The 18,089-nt window shown below is 65.9% G+C and overlaps 3 protein-coding genes across 3 annotated transcripts in view; 2 read left to right on the forward strand and 1 right to left on the reverse strand.

Moving 5' to 3' along the window:
- Positions 1–3,310: 3,310 nt before the first annotated feature.
- EMIHUDRAFT_47209 (hypothetical protein) lies at positions 3,311–3,496 on the forward strand (the record flags this gene model as incomplete). Its single annotated transcript, XM_005789142.1, has 1 exon — positions 3,311–3,496. A coding segment is annotated over one exon (186 nt), but the record flags the coding sequence as incomplete, so codon positions are not given.
- Positions 3,497–3,974: 478 nt separating this feature from the next.
- On the reverse strand, positions 3,975–13,867 carry EMIHUDRAFT_449089 (hypothetical protein; the record flags this gene model as incomplete). Its single annotated transcript, XM_005789143.1, has 19 exons — positions 3,975–4,428; positions 4,554–4,781; positions 4,858–5,009; positions 5,085–5,377; positions 5,704–5,907; positions 6,154–6,384; positions 6,523–6,792; positions 6,858–7,193; positions 7,374–7,439; positions 7,602–8,226; positions 8,521–8,765; positions 9,479–9,556; positions 10,084–10,295; positions 10,873–10,957; positions 12,068–12,447; positions 12,605–12,669; positions 13,156–13,379; positions 13,616–13,703; positions 13,833–13,867. 19 exons carry the CDS (start codon positions 13,865–13,867, stop codon positions 4,181–4,183), a joined length of 4,065 nt encoding a protein of 1,354 aa, XP_005789200.1. The 3' UTR covers positions 3,975–4,180.
- A 1,688-nt stretch (positions 13,868–15,555) lies between these two features.
- Positions 15,556–18,089, forward strand: part of EMIHUDRAFT_98185 (hypothetical protein) — a gene marked incomplete at both ends in the record, with an annotated part of 3,391 nt that continues 857 nt past the window's right edge. Inside the window, 4 exons of the mRNA XM_005789144.1 lie at positions 15,556–16,024; positions 16,295–16,641; positions 17,746–17,829; positions 17,911–18,030. Coding sequence (XP_005789201.1) covers positions 15,556–16,024; positions 16,295–16,641; positions 17,746–17,829; positions 17,911–18,030 — 1,020 coding nt within the window. The remainder of the gene's footprint in view (positions 16,025–16,294; positions 16,642–17,745; positions 17,830–17,910; positions 18,031–18,089) is intronic.

Here is an 18,089-nt window from a genome sequence, read left to right on the forward strand (position 1 = left end):
CCGAAAAACACCTCGCATTCCAACCATCCACCCACCCCACCCGCCCACCACCACCGCCCTCGCCCACCGTACACGCCCCCTACTCCGTATCCCACCACCGCACCCCCCCTCCCCCTCCCTCCCCTTTCCCGGGCCCAGGTGGCGGACCCGACGGAACTGCCTCCTGCGACCGTTGCCGCGCTGGCGCGTGCGCCCGCTTGGCGCGTGCCGCCGAGCCCAGTCGGCATGAGGCGGACAAGCCGGTGCACCGAGGCACACTCCCCCCCATCACACCATGCCCATGATCTTATGCATGCATGAGGAGCGCTGCGGTGTGTACGTGTGTGTGTGTGTGTTGGTTTGTTTGTGCGAGGGCTGGGCAGGGCAGGGCGGGGCGGCGGCGAGCGGCGAGCGGCGTCGGCGAGATCGGCGACGAAGAGAGGCGATGGTGACGTACACGGCGGCAGTGTTCACGGCAGCAGCGCCGGTGGCGGCCCCGCGCAGCGGCGGCGGCGCCCTGAGTGAGGCTGACTGCCCTGCACAGCCTGCTGGGAACGCTCCCGACGAGCGGCGCGCCACACGGGCCCGCCGCGGGCGACGCGGGCGGCGAGCCGACACGCGTGTCGCAGGCGTAGACAGCACTGGCGAAGCGAGGCGGCCGGCGCCGGCCCGGAGGCGGTTGCAGTAAGAGCAGCGAAGCAAAAGTCACTGTCCAAGGCGTATTGAGCGGGCTGCCATCGAGCAGCGCGCCATGCGGGCCTGCCGCCGGCGACGAGATTGGAGAGCCGACAGGCATCGAAGAGGTAGGTACTGAGGAGGGCCATCGCGGGGAGGCGGTCTGCGCCGGCCCTGCAGGCCGTCACAGAGAGCCTGGCGAGGCTGTACAGAATGCCGAGAGCATACTGAGCAGGCTGCCGTCGAGCGACGAGCCATGCTCGTCGCAGGCGATGAGGTCGAGGAGCCGATCGGAGCGTCGCAGAGGCTGCCGACCACTGGCGTTCGCCCTCGGGCCCAGGGGTGGAAGGCATCGAAGAGGTAGCAGACGTCGCAGAGCATCCGGCAGGCACGCAGCGACCCAATCTTTTGCTCACCGCACGCGACGGCCGTGCGAGCCGTCGGTCGGTCGGTGGTGATGGTCGACGTCGGCGCGCGCCGACCAACGCGGCTGCGGTGGGCGTCATGTGGCGGGCGTGGGACTAGACATTGTGCGACTTTCGGACGTCCCTCCGCCTAGAGTAACTATATAAGGTAAGGTAAGGTAAGGTAAACTTCTCCACACACACGAGGTGGTTGGGCAAGGGGGGGCGACCCTCGCGTCTCCACGCTAGACGACAGGAGCTCTAACTGGTAACTCTTGTAGTTTGTTTGTTCTTTGTACTGTACTTTTAGCTTACTGGGAGAAAGGGCGAGATCTCTCTCTCTCTCTCTTTGTTTAGGATCCTCTACATGTGTACATCACGGGCCGCACCTCAAGTGTATCAACACCGACAGACGAAAGACGGACGTACTGACGTAAGTGTGCACTAACGTATGCCGACACTGTAGATTCTCAAGAAATGGGCATCTCAGACACCGCGCAGATGTCACACATGGCATGACTCAACGGGACATGGCTTGGGGCATGGGATTTACACGCTCTCCGACATGAACTAACTACTCGCGGTGTACGCGCGCGCCGAGCAGAGCCGGCGCTATCCCGCTGACGGCGGCAAACGCGCATTGGCGGCAAGCGCGCCGCGGCGCGCGCGCCGATAGTTGACAAAAGTAGTCATGACAACCGCGCAAGCCAGCGAGCTGGCAGGGCGATCGTCTCCGCGCCGCAGGCTTGCGCGGGTGCACGCCGGGGCGGGGGCGGCCGCGTTGCTGGCCCGGCCGCCGAAAAAGAACCCTCCACAGCGCGCGGAGATCATCAACACGGGCTGGCATCGCACGCCAAGTATGGAACGTGGCAGCTTGACGTGGGCGAGGGCCCGGGCGAGGAAGGCCTCGCCCAGATCCACGTGGTGCATGTGCATGGCAGGAGGTTTATGACGCCAGAGCAGCGAGCGGCGTGCTGGCCTGTCCCGCGTGGCGGCGGGATCAAGAGAGTTTTTCCGGGACTTGATGATTGTGCGAGCGAGCCAAACGAATCCCACTCTGCCGCCCACAAGTGTGATACTCACACAGTTCGAAATCGGCGCGGCTGAACTCTCTGTGTAGTGGATCCGCGACCACAGTGTTGGCAGACGAGACAGTGACATGCTTGCCGGCTCGGCTTGCTTGGTCCTTGGACCTCGTGTCGGGCTCCCAATAAGTGCATCACTGTGCGTGCGGTGACGTATGGTCCTAGGAAGCTACGGCTTCACTATATAACGGTAGTACTAACGATCGGAAGGGGCGATCGGAAGGGGAATACAGTACTTGTATCAGAGCCCTCGAGATATAGACGGAGACACACTGGCAGCATCGTTGCAGCCAGACGCCGTTTGAAGATAAGTAAGGCCGCCTTCGCTTGAGCCACCCACGCCACACCGCACACGCCTCTCCGCGCTCTAGTCCGCGCTGCTCTCTCCGCTGCCCAACCTGAGTAACTCTTCCACGAAAGCGGCTTCTGGGATCCCCGGGAAGCGCGCGCGGCGTTGGTTCGCGGCGGCTAATAATGGAAAATAATTCATCAGCTAAGGAGCTGGTGACGTGACGCTAATGTGCATGAGCGGAAAGTTGCCTCCCGACTTGACCGCTATCATGGATCGCATAATCCCGGACTCATGGGAAGAGGACACACAAAGAGGACGACGACTTATTCTGCACACGCGCAGCTCCGGCTTGAAAGACTCTCCGGTAACCTAGCATTCGTTTACGGCGACCGAAATACAAGTAAAGCAGGAGCAAGGGGTAGCGGGGCAGCCAGCGCGATGGCTCGCCCTCTAAAGAAAGAGCGACCCGGGGGATGCCCCGCCCGCGCGCCTGACCCAGGCGCGAGAAACGAATCTGCGAGGCGAGGCCGCTCATGCGGCCCGATGGGGAGGAACGGGCGGACTGCGGGAATCGGCCTCTTACACCGCCCTTCCTTGCAGCGAGCCCCCTCCAGCCCACCCGCGCTAGGTCTCGGGTTGACGCATGGGTCACTCCCGCGAACCCGAGAACTACCCTGGTACTCGAGTAGCCGGGGCAGTCGAGAAGGGGCACCTGACGGTCGGCCGTCAGAAAACACGCCTGCGTGCTGCGTGCATCTACAATGCTAGCCCGACGCTCCCTCCTCTCGCCTTTTCGGCGCTTGTGCACAACGCTCGCCTCCGAGCCCGTCGCCTCCAGCTCCACCTCTGCGATTCAGCGGCACGGCGCCGGCGATAAGGTAGTGAATCTCAACGTAGGCGGTAAATCCTTCATCACCCTGCGATCGACACTTGCCGAGAGCCCAACGCTGCGCGAGTACGTCGAGCGCGCCGAGGCAAACTTGGAATTTTCAAAGGATGGCGCTACGTTCATCGACCGCGATCCGACGCATTTCCCCATCATACTTGCACACATGCGCAACAAGTGCGAGGGGCTCGGGCTTAGCCTGACCTTGGGCGCCACCCGGCACAAGACGACGGTTTCACTACCAAAGGATCATGCAACGCTTGGCGAGCTGCTCCTGGAGGCCAAGCACTACCAGCTGCCAGAGCTTGAGAAGCGCATCTGCAAGAGATACTTTGTCACGTCGCTGATTTCCCAACTCGGCGTCGGCAACCCTTTCGAGGCATTCGCGCGCGGGGCGACCGCTCTTCGTGGCGTGCTCTTGGCCGTCGTGGGTGGAAGCGGCATTGCCGTAAGCATGACAGATGACTCGGGGAGCCGGAGCAGCAGCAGCGACGACGTACTCTCGGCGGTGAAGGAACGCGCGCAGGCAGCAGTTGATCGCTTTGTGCGCGGCGGCGGAGATGGGGCGGAAGGTGGAGGAGAGCGGAGATGAGATCATGGTCGGGCCATGTCTCCACAAGATCTTGTATGTGAGACAAAAGCCGATGGTATGAAAATTTTTCACTGGTCTCGAAAAAGGTGTGCGCGACCCCGCGACACCGACATAATACATGACAAACGCGTAACGTATGTACACATCGTCGATCGATCTCTCCGGACCCCAGCTCGTCTCGACACTCGAGAGTCGAGTCTGACCCGTCTCTCTCACGACACGTAAGAGTACAGACACGCTTGCGCTCGGTGTACGTGGAACTCAATCTCAAACGTACTGGCTCGCCGTGGCCCCGTCGTCCGCCGGGCCGCTGCTGGTCAGCTCGATGCTGCCCCTGTCGCCGCTGGCAGCGGAGGCGGGCGGGGGCGCGCGGGAGAGGGCGGCGTCGGCGGCGGCTGAGCCCGCGATGGCGAGGAAGACCGACTCGAGCGAGGGCTGCGTCGCCGAGTAGTCCAGCACGCCCAGGGCGCTCTTGGCCCCCTCCATCTGCTCGAAGATGTCGTGCAGCAGCACGCCTGGCTCGCAGCGGGAGGACGGGGCGTGAGGCGCCGCGCCACTCCGTGGGTACGACGTGGAAGGCTGAGGACAGCTCGTTCTCAGACGGTCTACTCTCTGCTCCTCTCGGCTCGTCTCGGCGCGCCGCTCGGCAGCTCATACTTGGACCTGCCCGCCACGTGCTCGATCAGCCTCGCGCCGGGGAAGAGGCGGCACACGCCCTCGTGCGCCTCCTCGCCGCCTCCACCTCTGCCTCCTCCGCCGCCTCCGCCTCCGCCGCCCGCCGCCTCGCCCCCCACGCGCAGCTCGAGCGTGTACCCTCCGCCGTACTTCGACTTGAGGTGCTGCTGGCCGCCGAGGCAGCGCAGCCGGCCTGCGCCGTGGAGGAGGGCGGTCTCTTCCGGGCGCACTCAGAGGCGTGGAGCGGACGGCGTTCGACAACTGAGCACAGCTGACCACGTCGTCTCGAGTGCTAGTTTGACCGAAGAGCACGTGTTCAAGCATCTGCCCCAGCCGGCCGGCCGCCATCACCCCGACGCGCGAGCAGAGCGCCTCGCACTCCGCCATCGAGTGCGTCGTGAGCACGAGCGAGCGGCGGGACCTACCGCCGTCACACCGGGCCCGGGGCTGAGAACGCCTCTTGTGGACTCGGCCCAGCACGAGCGAGCGGCATCACCGCTCCGTGGCGATGACGTCCCACATGTGTCGCCTGCTCTGCGGGTCCATCCCGCTCGAGGGCTCGTCGAGGAAGCAGACGGACGGGTCGCCCACCAACGCGATGGCGAGCGAGAGCTTGCGCTTGTTGCCGCCCGAGTAGGCGCCGCACACTCGGTCCGCAAACGGCGTCAGCGTCACCTGCTCGATCAGCGACTGCACGAGGCCGGGGAGGGCAGCCTCGTCCAGGTTCTTGAGGCGCGCGAACATGGTGAGCAGCTCGCGACCCGTCATGCGCTCGAGGAGCGGGTCCTCCTGCGGGCCACAGGAGGAGGTGTCTAGGAGGTGTCTAGGAAGTGTCCAGGAAGTGTCTCGAGGAGCGGGTCCTCCTGCGGGCCACAGGAGGAGGTGTCTAGGAAGTGTCCAGGAAGTGTCCAGGAAGTGTCTCGAGGAGCGGGTCCTCCTGCGGGCCGCAGTAGGAGGTGTCTACGAGGTGTCTAGGAAGTGTCCAGGAAGTGTCTCGAGGAGCGGGTCCTCCTGCGGGCCACAGGAGGAGGTGTCTAGGAGGTGTCTAGGAAGTGTCCAGGAAGTGTCTCGAGGAGCGGGCTCTCCTGCGGGCAGTAGCCGAGCTGCTCCCGCACGCGCGGCAGCTGCGTCGCGATGCTGAAGCCGCCCACCCACGCGCCACCCCTCGTGGGCGGGAACTCGCCCGTTAGCATTCCGATCGAGGTCGTCTTGCCGGCGCCGTTGACGCCGAGCAGACCGAAGCACTCGCCGTCGAGGATGCGCAAGGACAGGTCCGCGACCGCAACCTTGGGCGGCGCCCTGCCCCGCGCCGCGTACACCTTTTGGAGCCGGTGTGCCACTGCACGCGCGCCGCCCCGCACGCCTCCGCCGCCGCCTTCAACAAGCTCGCCGTGATTAACGATTCATTTACTATTATTCATTTACTATAATTAACGATTCATTGCGCCGCCGCCTTCCACGAGATCGCGCACGGCGTCGGCCTCCGCCTGCACGTCTTATTTTCTTTTCTAATGATGAAGCGCTTGATAATAATTAATAAAAAAAGCGTCGGCCTCCGCCTGCACGTCCGCCTCGACGCAGCAAGCGCCCTCGGAGCGCAGCGCGCGCAGCGCCGCCTCCTCCGCCGTCCCACCCCGCCGTCGTGCACGCCGCTCGTACAGCACGCAGCCGAGGCCGGCCAGCAGCAGCAGCAGCAGCCCGAGGACGAGCAAGACGTAGTCGAGCGGCGTCGCCTCCGCCACCACACCTTCCCCGCCGGCGGGCGGCGCGTCGCCCTCGTTGTAGTTGAGCGCCGACTGCACCTCTCTCTCCGTGGTTCCGGCTGCGGCGACGGCGGTGGCGCCGAGGGCGAGCAGGAGCAGGGCGAGGGCGGAGGCGAGGCCGCAGCCGAGCCTGCTGCGGAAGGAGCAGGAGAGAGTCTCTCCGCCGAGCACTGCTGCCGCGGCGGCGAGGAGGGCGGAGCGGAAGAGGTAGGAGTACTCCGCGCCGAGGACGAGGGAGAAGAAGAGAAGCGCCTCGAGTGGGAGGAGGTAGAGCGCGCGCGACACCTCCTCGCTGCCGAAAGGGTCGTGCGGCTGCCCGCCGAGCTCCGCGAAGTACCACTCTTGCGTGAGAGCGAGCAGGGCTTGCCCGAAGTTGAAGGGCGGGAAGAGGCGGTAGAAGTGGACCAGCGCGCGGTCGGCGTCGACGGTGTTGGGCAGCACCTGCGGTCCACGTGAGGACGAGTCGTCGCCCTGCCCTCGGCGGTGCCGGCGGTGCCGGGCCGCACCTGCATGATCTGGTGTGCGAGGACCATCACGAAGCCCGTCGTCAAGTTGAAGACGAGGACGCCGATCTGCGCAGTCGAGTGCGAGAGGAAGAGGTGCGAGTAGCAGTACGCGAGCGGGATCGCCGCGAGGCCATACAACCACAGCACGAGCGCCGTCGCGCCCGCCTGGGCCGCATTGCCGACGAAGCCGGGCTCGCCGTAGAGGCCGAAGACGGCCATCACTCCGAGCGAGACGAGGGAGGACATGCCTGCGTCCCAGAGGTAGTGGGCGAGCCAGTAGACGACGGGGTTGGTGCCCGAGACGAGCTGCAGGTGCTTCGCCTTGGAGTTTCGCTCCTTGACAATGAGGGGCGCGACGGCGGCGGGCGCGTACGAGAGCGGGATGAGCACGAAGATGCCGGCGAGGAAGGCGAGCACCACTTGCACCTGCCGAGAGGGCCCGAGATGGCCCGAGATGGCCCGAGATGAGCCGAGAGGACCCGAGATTGCCCGAGAGGACCCGAGGGAGGCGAGCACCGCCTGAACCTGCGCCGACTCCAGCTGAGAATCACTAAGGGGCTCTCTTACATCTGAGCCGCCGGCCTGCGCCGACTGCGCCGCCGTGAGCGGCAGGGGATGGTTGTGCACCCGGTAGTAGGTGTCGGCTGAGGAGGAGGAGGGAGCGCCGGCGGAGGAGGAGGGAGCGCCGGAAAAGGCGGCGGAGGCGGTCTCGTTGTGGATTAACCGCCACGCCGCGGCGGAAACCTCCCCGAGCATCGCCGCGTTGGCGTGCGGCGACGACGCGTTGAACAGCACCGTCATCTCCGCCGCGACGCACGCCTCGATGCGGAGGGAGTCGGGAGGCGGCGCGCCGCTCGCCGAGCCCACGTCCACGTCGGGCAACCTCGACCACTCTGCAGGGTCGCCGAGACCGTACGCCGGCGCGGCGACAGAGATGCCGCTCTCGGAGAGCGTCACGCGCCCTGCCGACACCGCGACGGGCCCCGCGCCGTCGCTGGCGAAGGTGAGGTTGGGGGCGGAGATGGCGACGGCGGCGCGGGAGACGCGGATCTCGCCCAGCCGCAGGGTTGGCGAGGTGAGGGTGAGGGTCTCCTCCCCGAGAGGCACGGAGAGGGCGAGGTCGGACGCGTTGAGCAGGGCGGAGATGTCGATCTCGACGCCCTCGAGGGCGGAGATCGACGCCTCGCCCCCGGCGTGCACGTCGCGCAGGGCGGGCGCCACGCCGCTGAGCTCGAGGACTGCCCGCTGCTCGAGGGGGAGAGCGCCGAGCAAGCCGAGCAGCGCACCGGTGTCGAGCGGGAGGAGGCTGCCCGCTAGCGCGCCAACCTGCTCGCCGAGGAGGCCGATGCCTTGCTCGAACGCAAAGCTCCTTGCCAGCTGGCCGTTGACGGTCAGCGGGCAGGAGGGCGGCGCCGGCGGGGCGCCGACCGACCAGGAGGGGTTGGTGTACGAGGCGCCGGAGGCGGAGGCGGGCGGTGGGGCGGCGGGGTCGGCGGAGGGAGGAGCGAGCTGGCGGCAGAGCGCCTCGATGGTGCCCTCGAGGTATGCCGTCTCGCGCGTGCCGCCGCCTCCTCCTCCTCCGCCCGCCTCCAGCGAGAATGCGGCCTCGATCGCGGCCGCAAGCGCCTCCGTCGCGCTCAGCGGAGCGTCCCTCGAGCTGGACGCGACGGCGTCAACGGCGGCGAGGGCGGCGGCGAGGGCTGCCGGGTCGACACGGCTCGTGAGGTTGCCGAGTAGCTGTCCGGTGAGGATGCCGCCCAGCCCGCCGCCCGCTGCGAGGCCGCCCAAGCTGTCGAGCAGCTGCTGCGCGTCCTGCTCGTCCACCTCGCCGTCGCCATTGAGGTCGGCGACGCTCGAGTTGCCTCCGCCGAGGGTGAGGTTGGCCGCCGCCGCGAGAGCAGCGAGCTGCTGCGTGACGTCGGCCGGAAGGCTCAGATTCCCCGCGCCGCCCGGGGGCGACGCGCCGCTGCACCGGAGCAGCCCGAGGGCGACCGCAGCTCGCAATCGTCGCCCGCCGCCAGGGAGAGTCTCGCCGAGTTCCTCGGCGGAGACGTTGAGCCGGAGGGAGTCCGGGAGGGCGAGGGCGCCCACGCGGACGCACCTCTCGTGCTGACTGTACGTCTCGAGCATGTGCCGCGAGAGAGCCGCCGAATCGCCTGCCGGGACATGTCGCGGACATGTCGCGGACATGTCGCGGACACGTGCAGAGCGTGTGCCGCGAGAGGGCGCGGAGAGAGGCGCCTTGCACGCGGTCGAGAGAGAGCACGCTCCGCTCCGCGAGGGCGGCGACGAGCGGGTGCGAGGCGGGAGGCGAGTGCAGGAACTGGGTGGAGTCCGGCCCATCGCCGCGCGTGTAGAGCGAGGCGTCGAGCAGTATCCTAGACACTTCCGAGACACTCTCCGAGACGCTCTTCTAGGCGCGCGGAGAGGTAGGCGTCGAGCCGTCTCCTCGGCCCGACGCGCGGGTCGGGGAGGAGGAGGACGAGCATGGTGAGCGCGACGAGCAGTACCTGAGCTCGCGGGCAGCGGCAGCTGAGGAAGGGCCCCGCGGCGGGCAGGAGGGAGTCGACGTGTCTGCGACGTGTCTGCGACGTGTCTGCGACGTGTCTAGGAAGAAGCACCGGCAGCGCGTGCTGCAGGAAGAGTCCCTTGCGGTCGCGCTTGGCGCAGACTGCACGCTTCTGGAGCAGCACGCACAACTGCTTGCACGGCGAGGCGGCGCCGCTGCGGCGTGCGCCCACGGAGGCGGAGGAAGACCTCCTCCATCGAGGTGAGCGAGACGCCTATTCACAGCAGCAGGGTGTGAAGAGAGGCGGAGGAAGACCTCCTCCATCGAGGTGAGCGAGACGCCTATTCACAGCAGCAGGGTGTGAAGAGAGGCGGAGGAAGACCTCCTCCATCGAGGTGAGCGAGACGCCTATTCACAGCAGCAGGGTGTGAAGAGAGGCGGAGGAAGACCTCCTCCATCGAGGTGAGCGAGACGCCTATTCACAGCAGCAGGGTGTGAAGAGAGGCGGAGGAAGACCTCCTCCATCGAGGCGAGCGAGACGCCTATTCACAGCAGCAGGGTGTGAAGAGAGGCGGAGGAAGACCTCCTCCATCGAGGTGAGCGAGACGCCTATTCACAGCAGCAGGGTGTGAAGAGAGGCGGAGGAAGACCTCCTCCATCGAGGTGAGCGAGACGCCTATTCATAGCAGCAGGGTGTGAAGAGAGGCGGAGGAAGACCTCCTCCATCGAGGCGAGCGAGACGCCGAAGCTCTGCAGGCCGAGCTGCGCCTGGGCCGCCGCGAGGTGGCGCAGGAGCGGGCCGAACGAGGCGGTGGAGGCGAACGGGAGGCGGAACGAGAGCTCGCCCGCGTGCTGCGAGAGGAGCTCGGCCTCGGGGACGAAGGAGCGGACGGCGGCGCCGACGGCGGTGGCGGAGCAGCTGCCCGGGCCTGTGCTGAGTGTGAGGGTGTACCCGAGGCCGAAGCGGCTCTTGAGGAAGAGCGAGGAGCCGGCACAGCGCAGCCGCCTAATTAATGACCAATTCATTCTTCATTCTTCATTATGAAGTAAAGAGCGAGGAGCCGGCACAGCGCAGCCGCCTAATTAATGACCAATTCATTCTTCATTCTTCATTATGAAGTAAAGAGCGAGGAGCCGGCACAGCGCAGCCGCCTAATTAATGACCAATTCATTCTTCATTCTTCATTATGAAGTAAAGAGCGAGGAGCCGGCACAGCGCAGCCGCCTAATTAATGACCAATTCATTCTTCATTCTTCATTATGAAGTAAGGAGCGAGGAGCCGGCACAGCGCAGCCGCCTAATTAATGACCAATTCATTCTTCATTCTTCATTATGAAGTAAGGAGCGAGGAGCCGGCACAGCGCAGCCGCCTAATTAATGACCAATTCATTCTTCATTCTTCATTATGAAGTAAAGAGCGAGGAGCCGGCACAGCGCAGCCGCCTAATTAATGACCAATTCATTCTTCATTCTTCATTATGAAGTAAGGAGCGAGGAGCCGGCACAGCGCAGCCGCCCTGTCGAGAGGACGGCGATGCGGTCGGCGAGCAAGTCGGCCTCGTCCATGTAGTGCGTCGTGAGCACGAGGACCTATTCACAGCAGCAGGGTGTGAAGAGAGCGCTGTTCACGCCTCGTCCATGTAGTGCGTCGTGAGCACGAGGACCTATTCACAGCAGCAGGGTGTGAAGAGAGCGCTGTTCACGCCTCGTCCATGTAGTGCGTCGTGAGCACGAGGACCTATTCACAGCAGCAGGGTGTGAAGAGAGCGCTGTTCACGCCTCGTCCATGTAGTGCGTCGTGAGCACGAGGACCTATTCACAGCAGCAGGGTGTGAAGAGAGCGCTGTTCACGCCTCGTCCATGTAGTGCGTCGTGAGCACGAGGACCTATTCACAGCAGCAGGGTGTGAAGAGAGCGCTGTTCACGCCTCGTCCATGTAGTGCGTCGTGAGCACGAGGACCTATTCACAGCAGCAGGGTGTGAAGAGAGCGCTGTTCACGCCTCGTCCATGTAGTGCGTCGTGAGCACGAGGACCTATTCACAGCAGCAGGGTGTGAAGAGAGCGCTGTTCACGCCTCGTCCATGTAGTGCGTCGTGAGCACGAGGACCTATTCACAGCAGCAGGGTGTGAAGAGAGCGCTGTTCACGCCTCGTCCATGTAGTGCGTCGTGAGCACGAGGACCTATTCACAGCAGCAGGGTGTGAAGAGAGCGCTGTTCACGCCTCGTCCATGTAGTGCGTCGTGAGCACGAGGACCTATTCACAGCAGCAGGGTGTGAAGAGAGCGCTGTCCACGCCTCGTCCATGTAGTGCGTCGTGAGCACGAGGACCTATTCACAGCAGCAGGGTGTGAAGAGAGCGCTGTCCACGCCTCGTCCATGTAGTGCGTCGTGAGCACGAGGACCTATTCACAGCAGCAGGGTGTGAAGAGAGCGCTGTTCACGCCTCGTCCATGTGGTGCGTCGTGAGCACGAGGACCTATTCACAGCAGCAGGGTGTGAAGAGAGCGCTGTTCACGCCTCGTCCATGTGGTGCGTCGTGAGCACGAGGACCTATTCACAGCAGCAGGGTGTGAAGAGAGCGCTGTTCACGCCTCGTCCATGTAGTGCGTCGTGAGCACGAGGACCTATTCACAGCAGCAGGGTGTGAAGAGAGCGCTGTTCACGCCTCGTCCATGTAGTGCGTCGTGAGCACGAGGACCCGGCCGGGCGCCGAGCGCTTCAGCAGTGACCAGAGGGACCGGCGGGAGGCCGGGTCCATGCCCGAGGTGGGCTCGTCAAGCAGCACGCAGCGGGAGCCGCCCACGAGCGAGCAGCCCACCGACAGCTTGCGCCTCATCCCGCCCGACAGCGCGTGCGACCGCGTGTGCTCCTTGTCCGCTAGACCGACCTTGGCCACCATGGCCGCCGACGCGGTAGCGAGCTCGCCTCGGGGCACGCCCTTGAGGGCCGCGTAGTGCTGCATGTGCTCGGAGACGGTCAGGCTGCGCCAGAGGACGTCATGCTGCGGGCAGATGCCCATCAGCGTGTAGACGCGCCGCGCGCAGCGGCAGATCGAGAGACCAAACACGTAGCAGTCCCCTCGCGTCGGCGCGTACAGGCCGGTGAGCACGGACAGCGTCGACCTGTTCACAGCAGCAGGTGTGAAGAGACGCCGTTCACACCCAAACCGGTGAGCACGGACAGCGTCGACCTGTTCACAGCAGCAGGTGTGAAGAGACGCCGTTCACACCCAAACCGGTGAGCACGGACAGCGTCGACGTCTTGCCGGCGCCGTTGTGTCCGAGCAAGCAGGAGATCTGCCTATTAGTTATCAACTCGCTTGTAATCAACTATTCATTCGTTGTGGCCGAGCAGGCAGGAGATCTGCCCCGGGTAAAAGGAGAGGTGCAGGTTGTCGACGGCAACCTTGCGCATCTTGCCTCGGCCGTAAACCTTCGTCAGGCCGACGATCTCGACCGAATCTCCCCCCGCCGCCAGGGAGGGAGGGACCGGCTCAAAGGCGGCGCCCTCCTGCGGGAGAGCCACCTCTGCGCGCGGCGATTGCAAGGACGGGCACCAAAAGGCGCGGCGCAGGAAGAAGAGCGGGTGGAGGGGTGCGCCGAAGCGAGAGGGGAGGACACGCTCGAGGTAGAGGGCGAGGGCCTAATTAATTGATGCTTCATGCTTCCTTATGAACTGGAGAGGGGAGGACACGGTCGAGAGGGCGAGGGCCTAATTAATTAGGTATTCATGATTCATTATGAAGTAGAGAGGGGAGGACACGCTCGAGGGGCGAGGGCCGTGTACAGCAGCGAGTCGAGCAGCAGCATCCAGAGCGAGAGAGCGAAGGAGTAGGGCGAGTCGGACCAGTTCTCGGGGCTCACGCCGACAGACGCGTACTCGTACTCGCCGAGCACGTCCGCGCCAAAGGCAAAGGCGGTGGGCGCCGCGAGCGAGGCCGCGATCTTGGCGCCCGTCTGCTCGAAGCGGTTGGTGCCTGAAGAGGTTGCCGAGCTCGTGATGGGCCGCGGCTCATGACGGGGGGGGGCGGGTGGGCGGGGCCTCGTGCCGCACATCAATATCTCCCCATATCTCCCCACATCTCCCCACATCTCGTGCCTGTGAAGAGGTACTTGGGCAGGACGAGGGCGAAGAAGGCGACCGGGCAGGCGGCGGCGGCGAGGACGGCGTTGGAGAAGCAGGCGGCGACGAGGAAGGAGAAGGCGACGCAGGTGAGGCAGAAGAGGGAGAGGTAAAGGAGCAGCACCCAGAAGGGCGTGTGCGGGAGGAAGAGGGAGCAGACGAGAGCGCAGAGCAGCGCGTTTGCTCCGAACTGGACGAGCGCAGTCGCATACCTGTCGGCGGCGGAGAGAGGGGGAGATAGGGGGAGAGATGGGGAGATATGGGGAGACATGGGGAGATATGGGGAGCCGCGAGGCGTGAGGGTTGACTCGTGAGCAAGGCTCGGGGGAGGCGACGCGCACCACGATCCGACATGCACGCCGTGCCGCAGGCCCATGATGCGCCTGTTAATTAATACTTCATTCTTAATTAACAGCCGACATGCACGCCGCGCCGCATGCCCATGATGCGCATGGTCTGCGCGAGGCGCGTCTCCTTCTCCTCGACCACGGACTTGGTGAGCAGCGCGGCGGGGAAGAGCTGGCAGAGGGTGAGGAGGAGGGGCAGCAGCGACTGGACGGCGAGGTAGAACGGGTTCTGCGAGTAGGCGGCGGTGGGGAAGGGCGCCAGCCACGCCACGTCCGCGGGAGGAGGGAGGGGCTCGGCGCCGTGGCGGGCGGCGAGGCCAAACGCAAAGCCGTCGACGGCGCGCTGCAGCGTGAGGAAGCCGGAGGTGACGTACCTCTGGTACTCGGTGTCGAGGCCTAATTGATTAATTAATGATTGATTATTAATTCAAGCAGGTGACGTCCCTCTGGTACTCGGTGTCGAGGCCTGTTAGTTAGCAATTAATCAATTAATTAAATAAATAAACAATCATGTCCCTCGTGTACTCGGTGTCGAGGCCCCGCGTGAGCCGCTTCGAGATGCGGTTCGTGTTGGGCACCGTGGTGTAGTTGAGCCGGACAGCGTACTCTACCTGCCTCGGCGCCAGCGAGTCGAACACGAGCAGCGCCCACGCGTCCCGCGCCGCGTCGGCTGCGCCTCCGAGGTGCGCCAGCGCCGCCGCCTCGTCTGCATGCACGCGCGTGCTGACGTTCCCGCCGCCCGCCTGCAGGTGCGCCTCCAGCTCGTCGATCCGCTGGGCGAGGGAGACGCCTACGATAATCAATGATTAATTCATAATTAATTAGAGGTCGGCCTCCAGCTCGTCGATCCGCTGGGCGAGGGAGACGCCGTCGGTGAGGGAGGATGCGGCGGCGGCGGAGGAGGGGGCGAGGTGCAGCGTCCCGAGGGTGAGGAGGTTGCCGAAGAGGCGCGCGAACTTGTCCAGCTCCGTGAGCTGCTCGTAGTTGGAGGCCGAGAGCGCCGAGCGTGCGGCTGACGACACCCCGGCGTAGCTCGGCAGTCCAAAGACGGGAAGCGGCCCTGTCAGCAGCGGCTCGAGGTTGCGCCGTACTGAGAGGAGGTCGAGGTCGGTCGAGTTGCCAGAGCTCTCCCAGACGAGGCCGCCGGGGCCAAAGCCGCCGCCGCCGCCTGCGCCAGGCCCAGAGGCAAACTCGACCGCGAGGCTGAGCAGAGGGCCGACGTCGAGCGCGATGACGGCGTAGATTGCGGCGTCGAAGGTTTCCGGATCGGTGAGGTGGTAGCCGACCACGCAGATGGATATGAAGAGCGCCGGACTGACCAAGGCGCAGCACGTGGCGCGAGGCGTGCGCCACTTGACAAGCGCCTGTTGCCAGAGCGTCGCTCGCAGCTGGTCGCGCACGCGTGCTCGGCGCGGAGCAGCGAGGCAAGCGTCGCCGCGGTACTCTGTCGCACCGCCGGGGCTGCTGGCCATGATCAGGGCTCTCACGAGGCACGGGAGAGACGGGAGGGAAAGGGGGCTAGATTCTACAGTGTCAGGGTCGGCCGGTCCAGCACCAACGAGAAGGCCAGCGGATTTTTCTTTTTTCTTTGTACACTTTTTCTTCAACGCCTCGGCCCTCCGCGCCCCCACACCGTTAAGACAAGAGTTTTGCGGTTTTTTCTTCAGCCTTGGCGAATAGCCAGCCCAGCACGGTCCGCAACCGGCTCGCCGCGTCGATGCGCCTATGCTACGTCGGATCGACGAGCAACGAGTCCTCCACGATCCTCTTTCACTTCACAGTCAGCTTCTCGGCCTCCGATCAGCCGCGGCTGACCTTTGCCGCCCGCTACAGCACCCTCCGGAGCGTCTACCGTGAGGTGAGGCTCGACGCGAGTTGCCGGGCCTCGTTTCCGCCCTTCCCGCCAAAGAGCAACCTCTCTCGCCAGACCAAGAAATTCCTGGACCGGCGCGGCAACGCGCTGGCAGCGTGGCTCGAGGTCCTGTTTTCGGACCACAGCCTCGCAGCGCTCGGCGCTGATCTGCTGGCCAGTGCGACCGCAGCGCCCGTCGCCGCCGAAGCGTCGCCGGTCTGCTTCCCGCGCTCGCCGGCCCGGCAGGCCTCGGCGGTCGCCGGCGGAGACGGTCTCAGCAGCGGCGGCGGCGGCGGTGGCGGCGGCGGTGGTGGTGGTGGCGGTGGCGGCGGCGGTGCCTCCAGCAGGCGGGCCTCGGCGGCGGAGGATGGACCGGGGGAGAGAACAGTCGGAGAGCCTCGCTGCTCGCCCCCTGGAGGGTCGGAGCCTGCTCGCACGCGGCCGCCGCCGCTCCCTCCTCCCGGCGCCGACGCTGCTGATGAAGAAGCTGCGGCGGCTGCCACGACTGCTGTCGCTGCCGCTGTTGCGGAGGGGGGGGGCTCGGTCTGGGCCTCGCGGCCCCTGCTCGCCCTCGCTGTCTCTGTGGCGGTCGGGCTGGCGCGAGGCCACCTGCCGCTCGCCGTCGCCTGCTACGCCGCCGGCATGGGTCTGGCGGCCGCGCTGGCTGCACCGCGCCGGGAAGGTTCCGAGACGCTTCCTGCGGAAGGGCGGGAAGAGGGCGAGGCGCTCGCCGCGGCGACGGCGAAGGCATCGGCGGAAGAGGCGGAGGTGCGGGCGCCGAAGCTCGTACGGACGGCGGCGGCGGCGGCGGAGGCGGCGGTGGAGGCGGCGGAGGCGGAGGCGGGGGCGGAGGCGGAGGCGGAGGTAGCGGATGCAGAGGAGGGGGGGGAGGCGGAGGCGGAGGCGGAGGCGGAGGCGGAGGCGGCGGGGGACCCGTGCGTGCGTGCGGCGGTTGCGACAGCGCTCGAGGCGCGCCAGCTGCTGCAGTGGCACGGCAGACGCATAAGTACGTGACTCACCCGCCGCGGTTGAATTGACTCTCGAGGCGCGCGGGCCGCCGGAGAGAGAAGCTGGGCAGTTCACAAGAGTCAAGCTTTGTTTGACTCTCGAGGCGCACCGGGTGCTGGAGGAGCACGTGGCGGCGTGCGACGGCGAGGAGGGCCGCCGCTGCCTCGGCCTTGGCGAAGAGTGGCGGTCCTTATCCGAGAGGGCGCGAGAGGGCCCGAGATTGCACGAGAGCGGCCGAGATTGCGCGAGATCGCACCCGACGTGGTGTGGAGAGGTGGCTGTGAACGGCGCCTCCTCACGGCCACCAGCGCTGTCTTCACAGCCCACGCTTCGGTGCAGGCGGTCCCACCCGACGCGGCAGGGAGTCGACGTGCGCACGACAGACGCATTCTGCGGCCAGGCGCAGCGCTGCGTCTCTCGAGATCGCGGCTGCCTCTCGGCCGCACCTCGGCCGCACCTCGGCTGCACCTCGGCTGCACCTCGGCTGCCTCTCGGCGGTCCTGCGGCCAGGCTGGCGTCAACGGCGCCATCGGAGTCGGAGATGCGGCGGCGTCGTCAGAGGCGATGCCGAGAGATAGCCGAGATCTAGCCGAGATAGTCGGAGATGCGCGCCGGTTTCCTCCGAGGCCATGCTGCGGCTGCGGAGGCCGTCATTCAATCTCGCGGCGTGTGCACAGGCGGTCTGCGCGGTGCTGGCCGACCCCGACAAGCGCCGCTTGACGGACCCTCTCTGGCAGAGCACGGAGGCGCGTGGGTAGCACACTCAGCCGTGAGGAGGAGTTGCAAGTGGCACACTCTCACCCGACCGCTTGGACAACGGAGGTGGTGCGGTCGCTGCCGTCGCGACTGGTCCGCATCGAAGGCGGGTGGGCTCTCGCGGCTCTTCCTCTGACCAGCGCGCCAGTCCTCACCTCTCTCACGGGAGGAGGTAGGCTGGCGGACACTCGAGTTCGGCATCGTCACGGAGCGCTTCAAGGCGCCGTGTCGCCGCCGCCCTCTCCGCGCGACGCGCTCGTCAACGAACCCACTCTCTCCCCGGACTCACAGGCGCCCGCCGTCGTCGTCTCTCCTCGAGACTCGCTCGTGGTGCGCGTCCGCCTCAAGTCCGTCGACGGCACGCGCGTGCGCCTGGTGCCTGCGTCTTGCGGGGGCGGGGAGGGCCCGCCTCGCCCGTGGCTGGTCCTCCGTTCACGGGCGCTTCACTGTGAACAGGTGCAGCGGTCGGTGGACGCGCCTGCTCTCGCCGTGCCGCGGGGCTACGTGCGGCTCCGGCTCGCGTGCGGAGGGTACCAGATACGCGCCGTGGCGCCCGACCGCTGCACCACCGTCTACGTGCGCCCCCCCCCCCCCCCCGGAGAATCGACCTCAGCGGCGTCACAGCGATTCACATT

This window comes from Emiliania huxleyi (assembly GCF_000372725.1).
Source record: "Emiliania huxleyi CCMP1516 chromosome Unknown EMIHUscaffold_13, whole genome shotgun sequence".
Lineage (NCBI taxonomy): Eukaryota > Haptophyta > Isochrysidales > Noelaerhabdaceae > Emiliania > Emiliania huxleyi.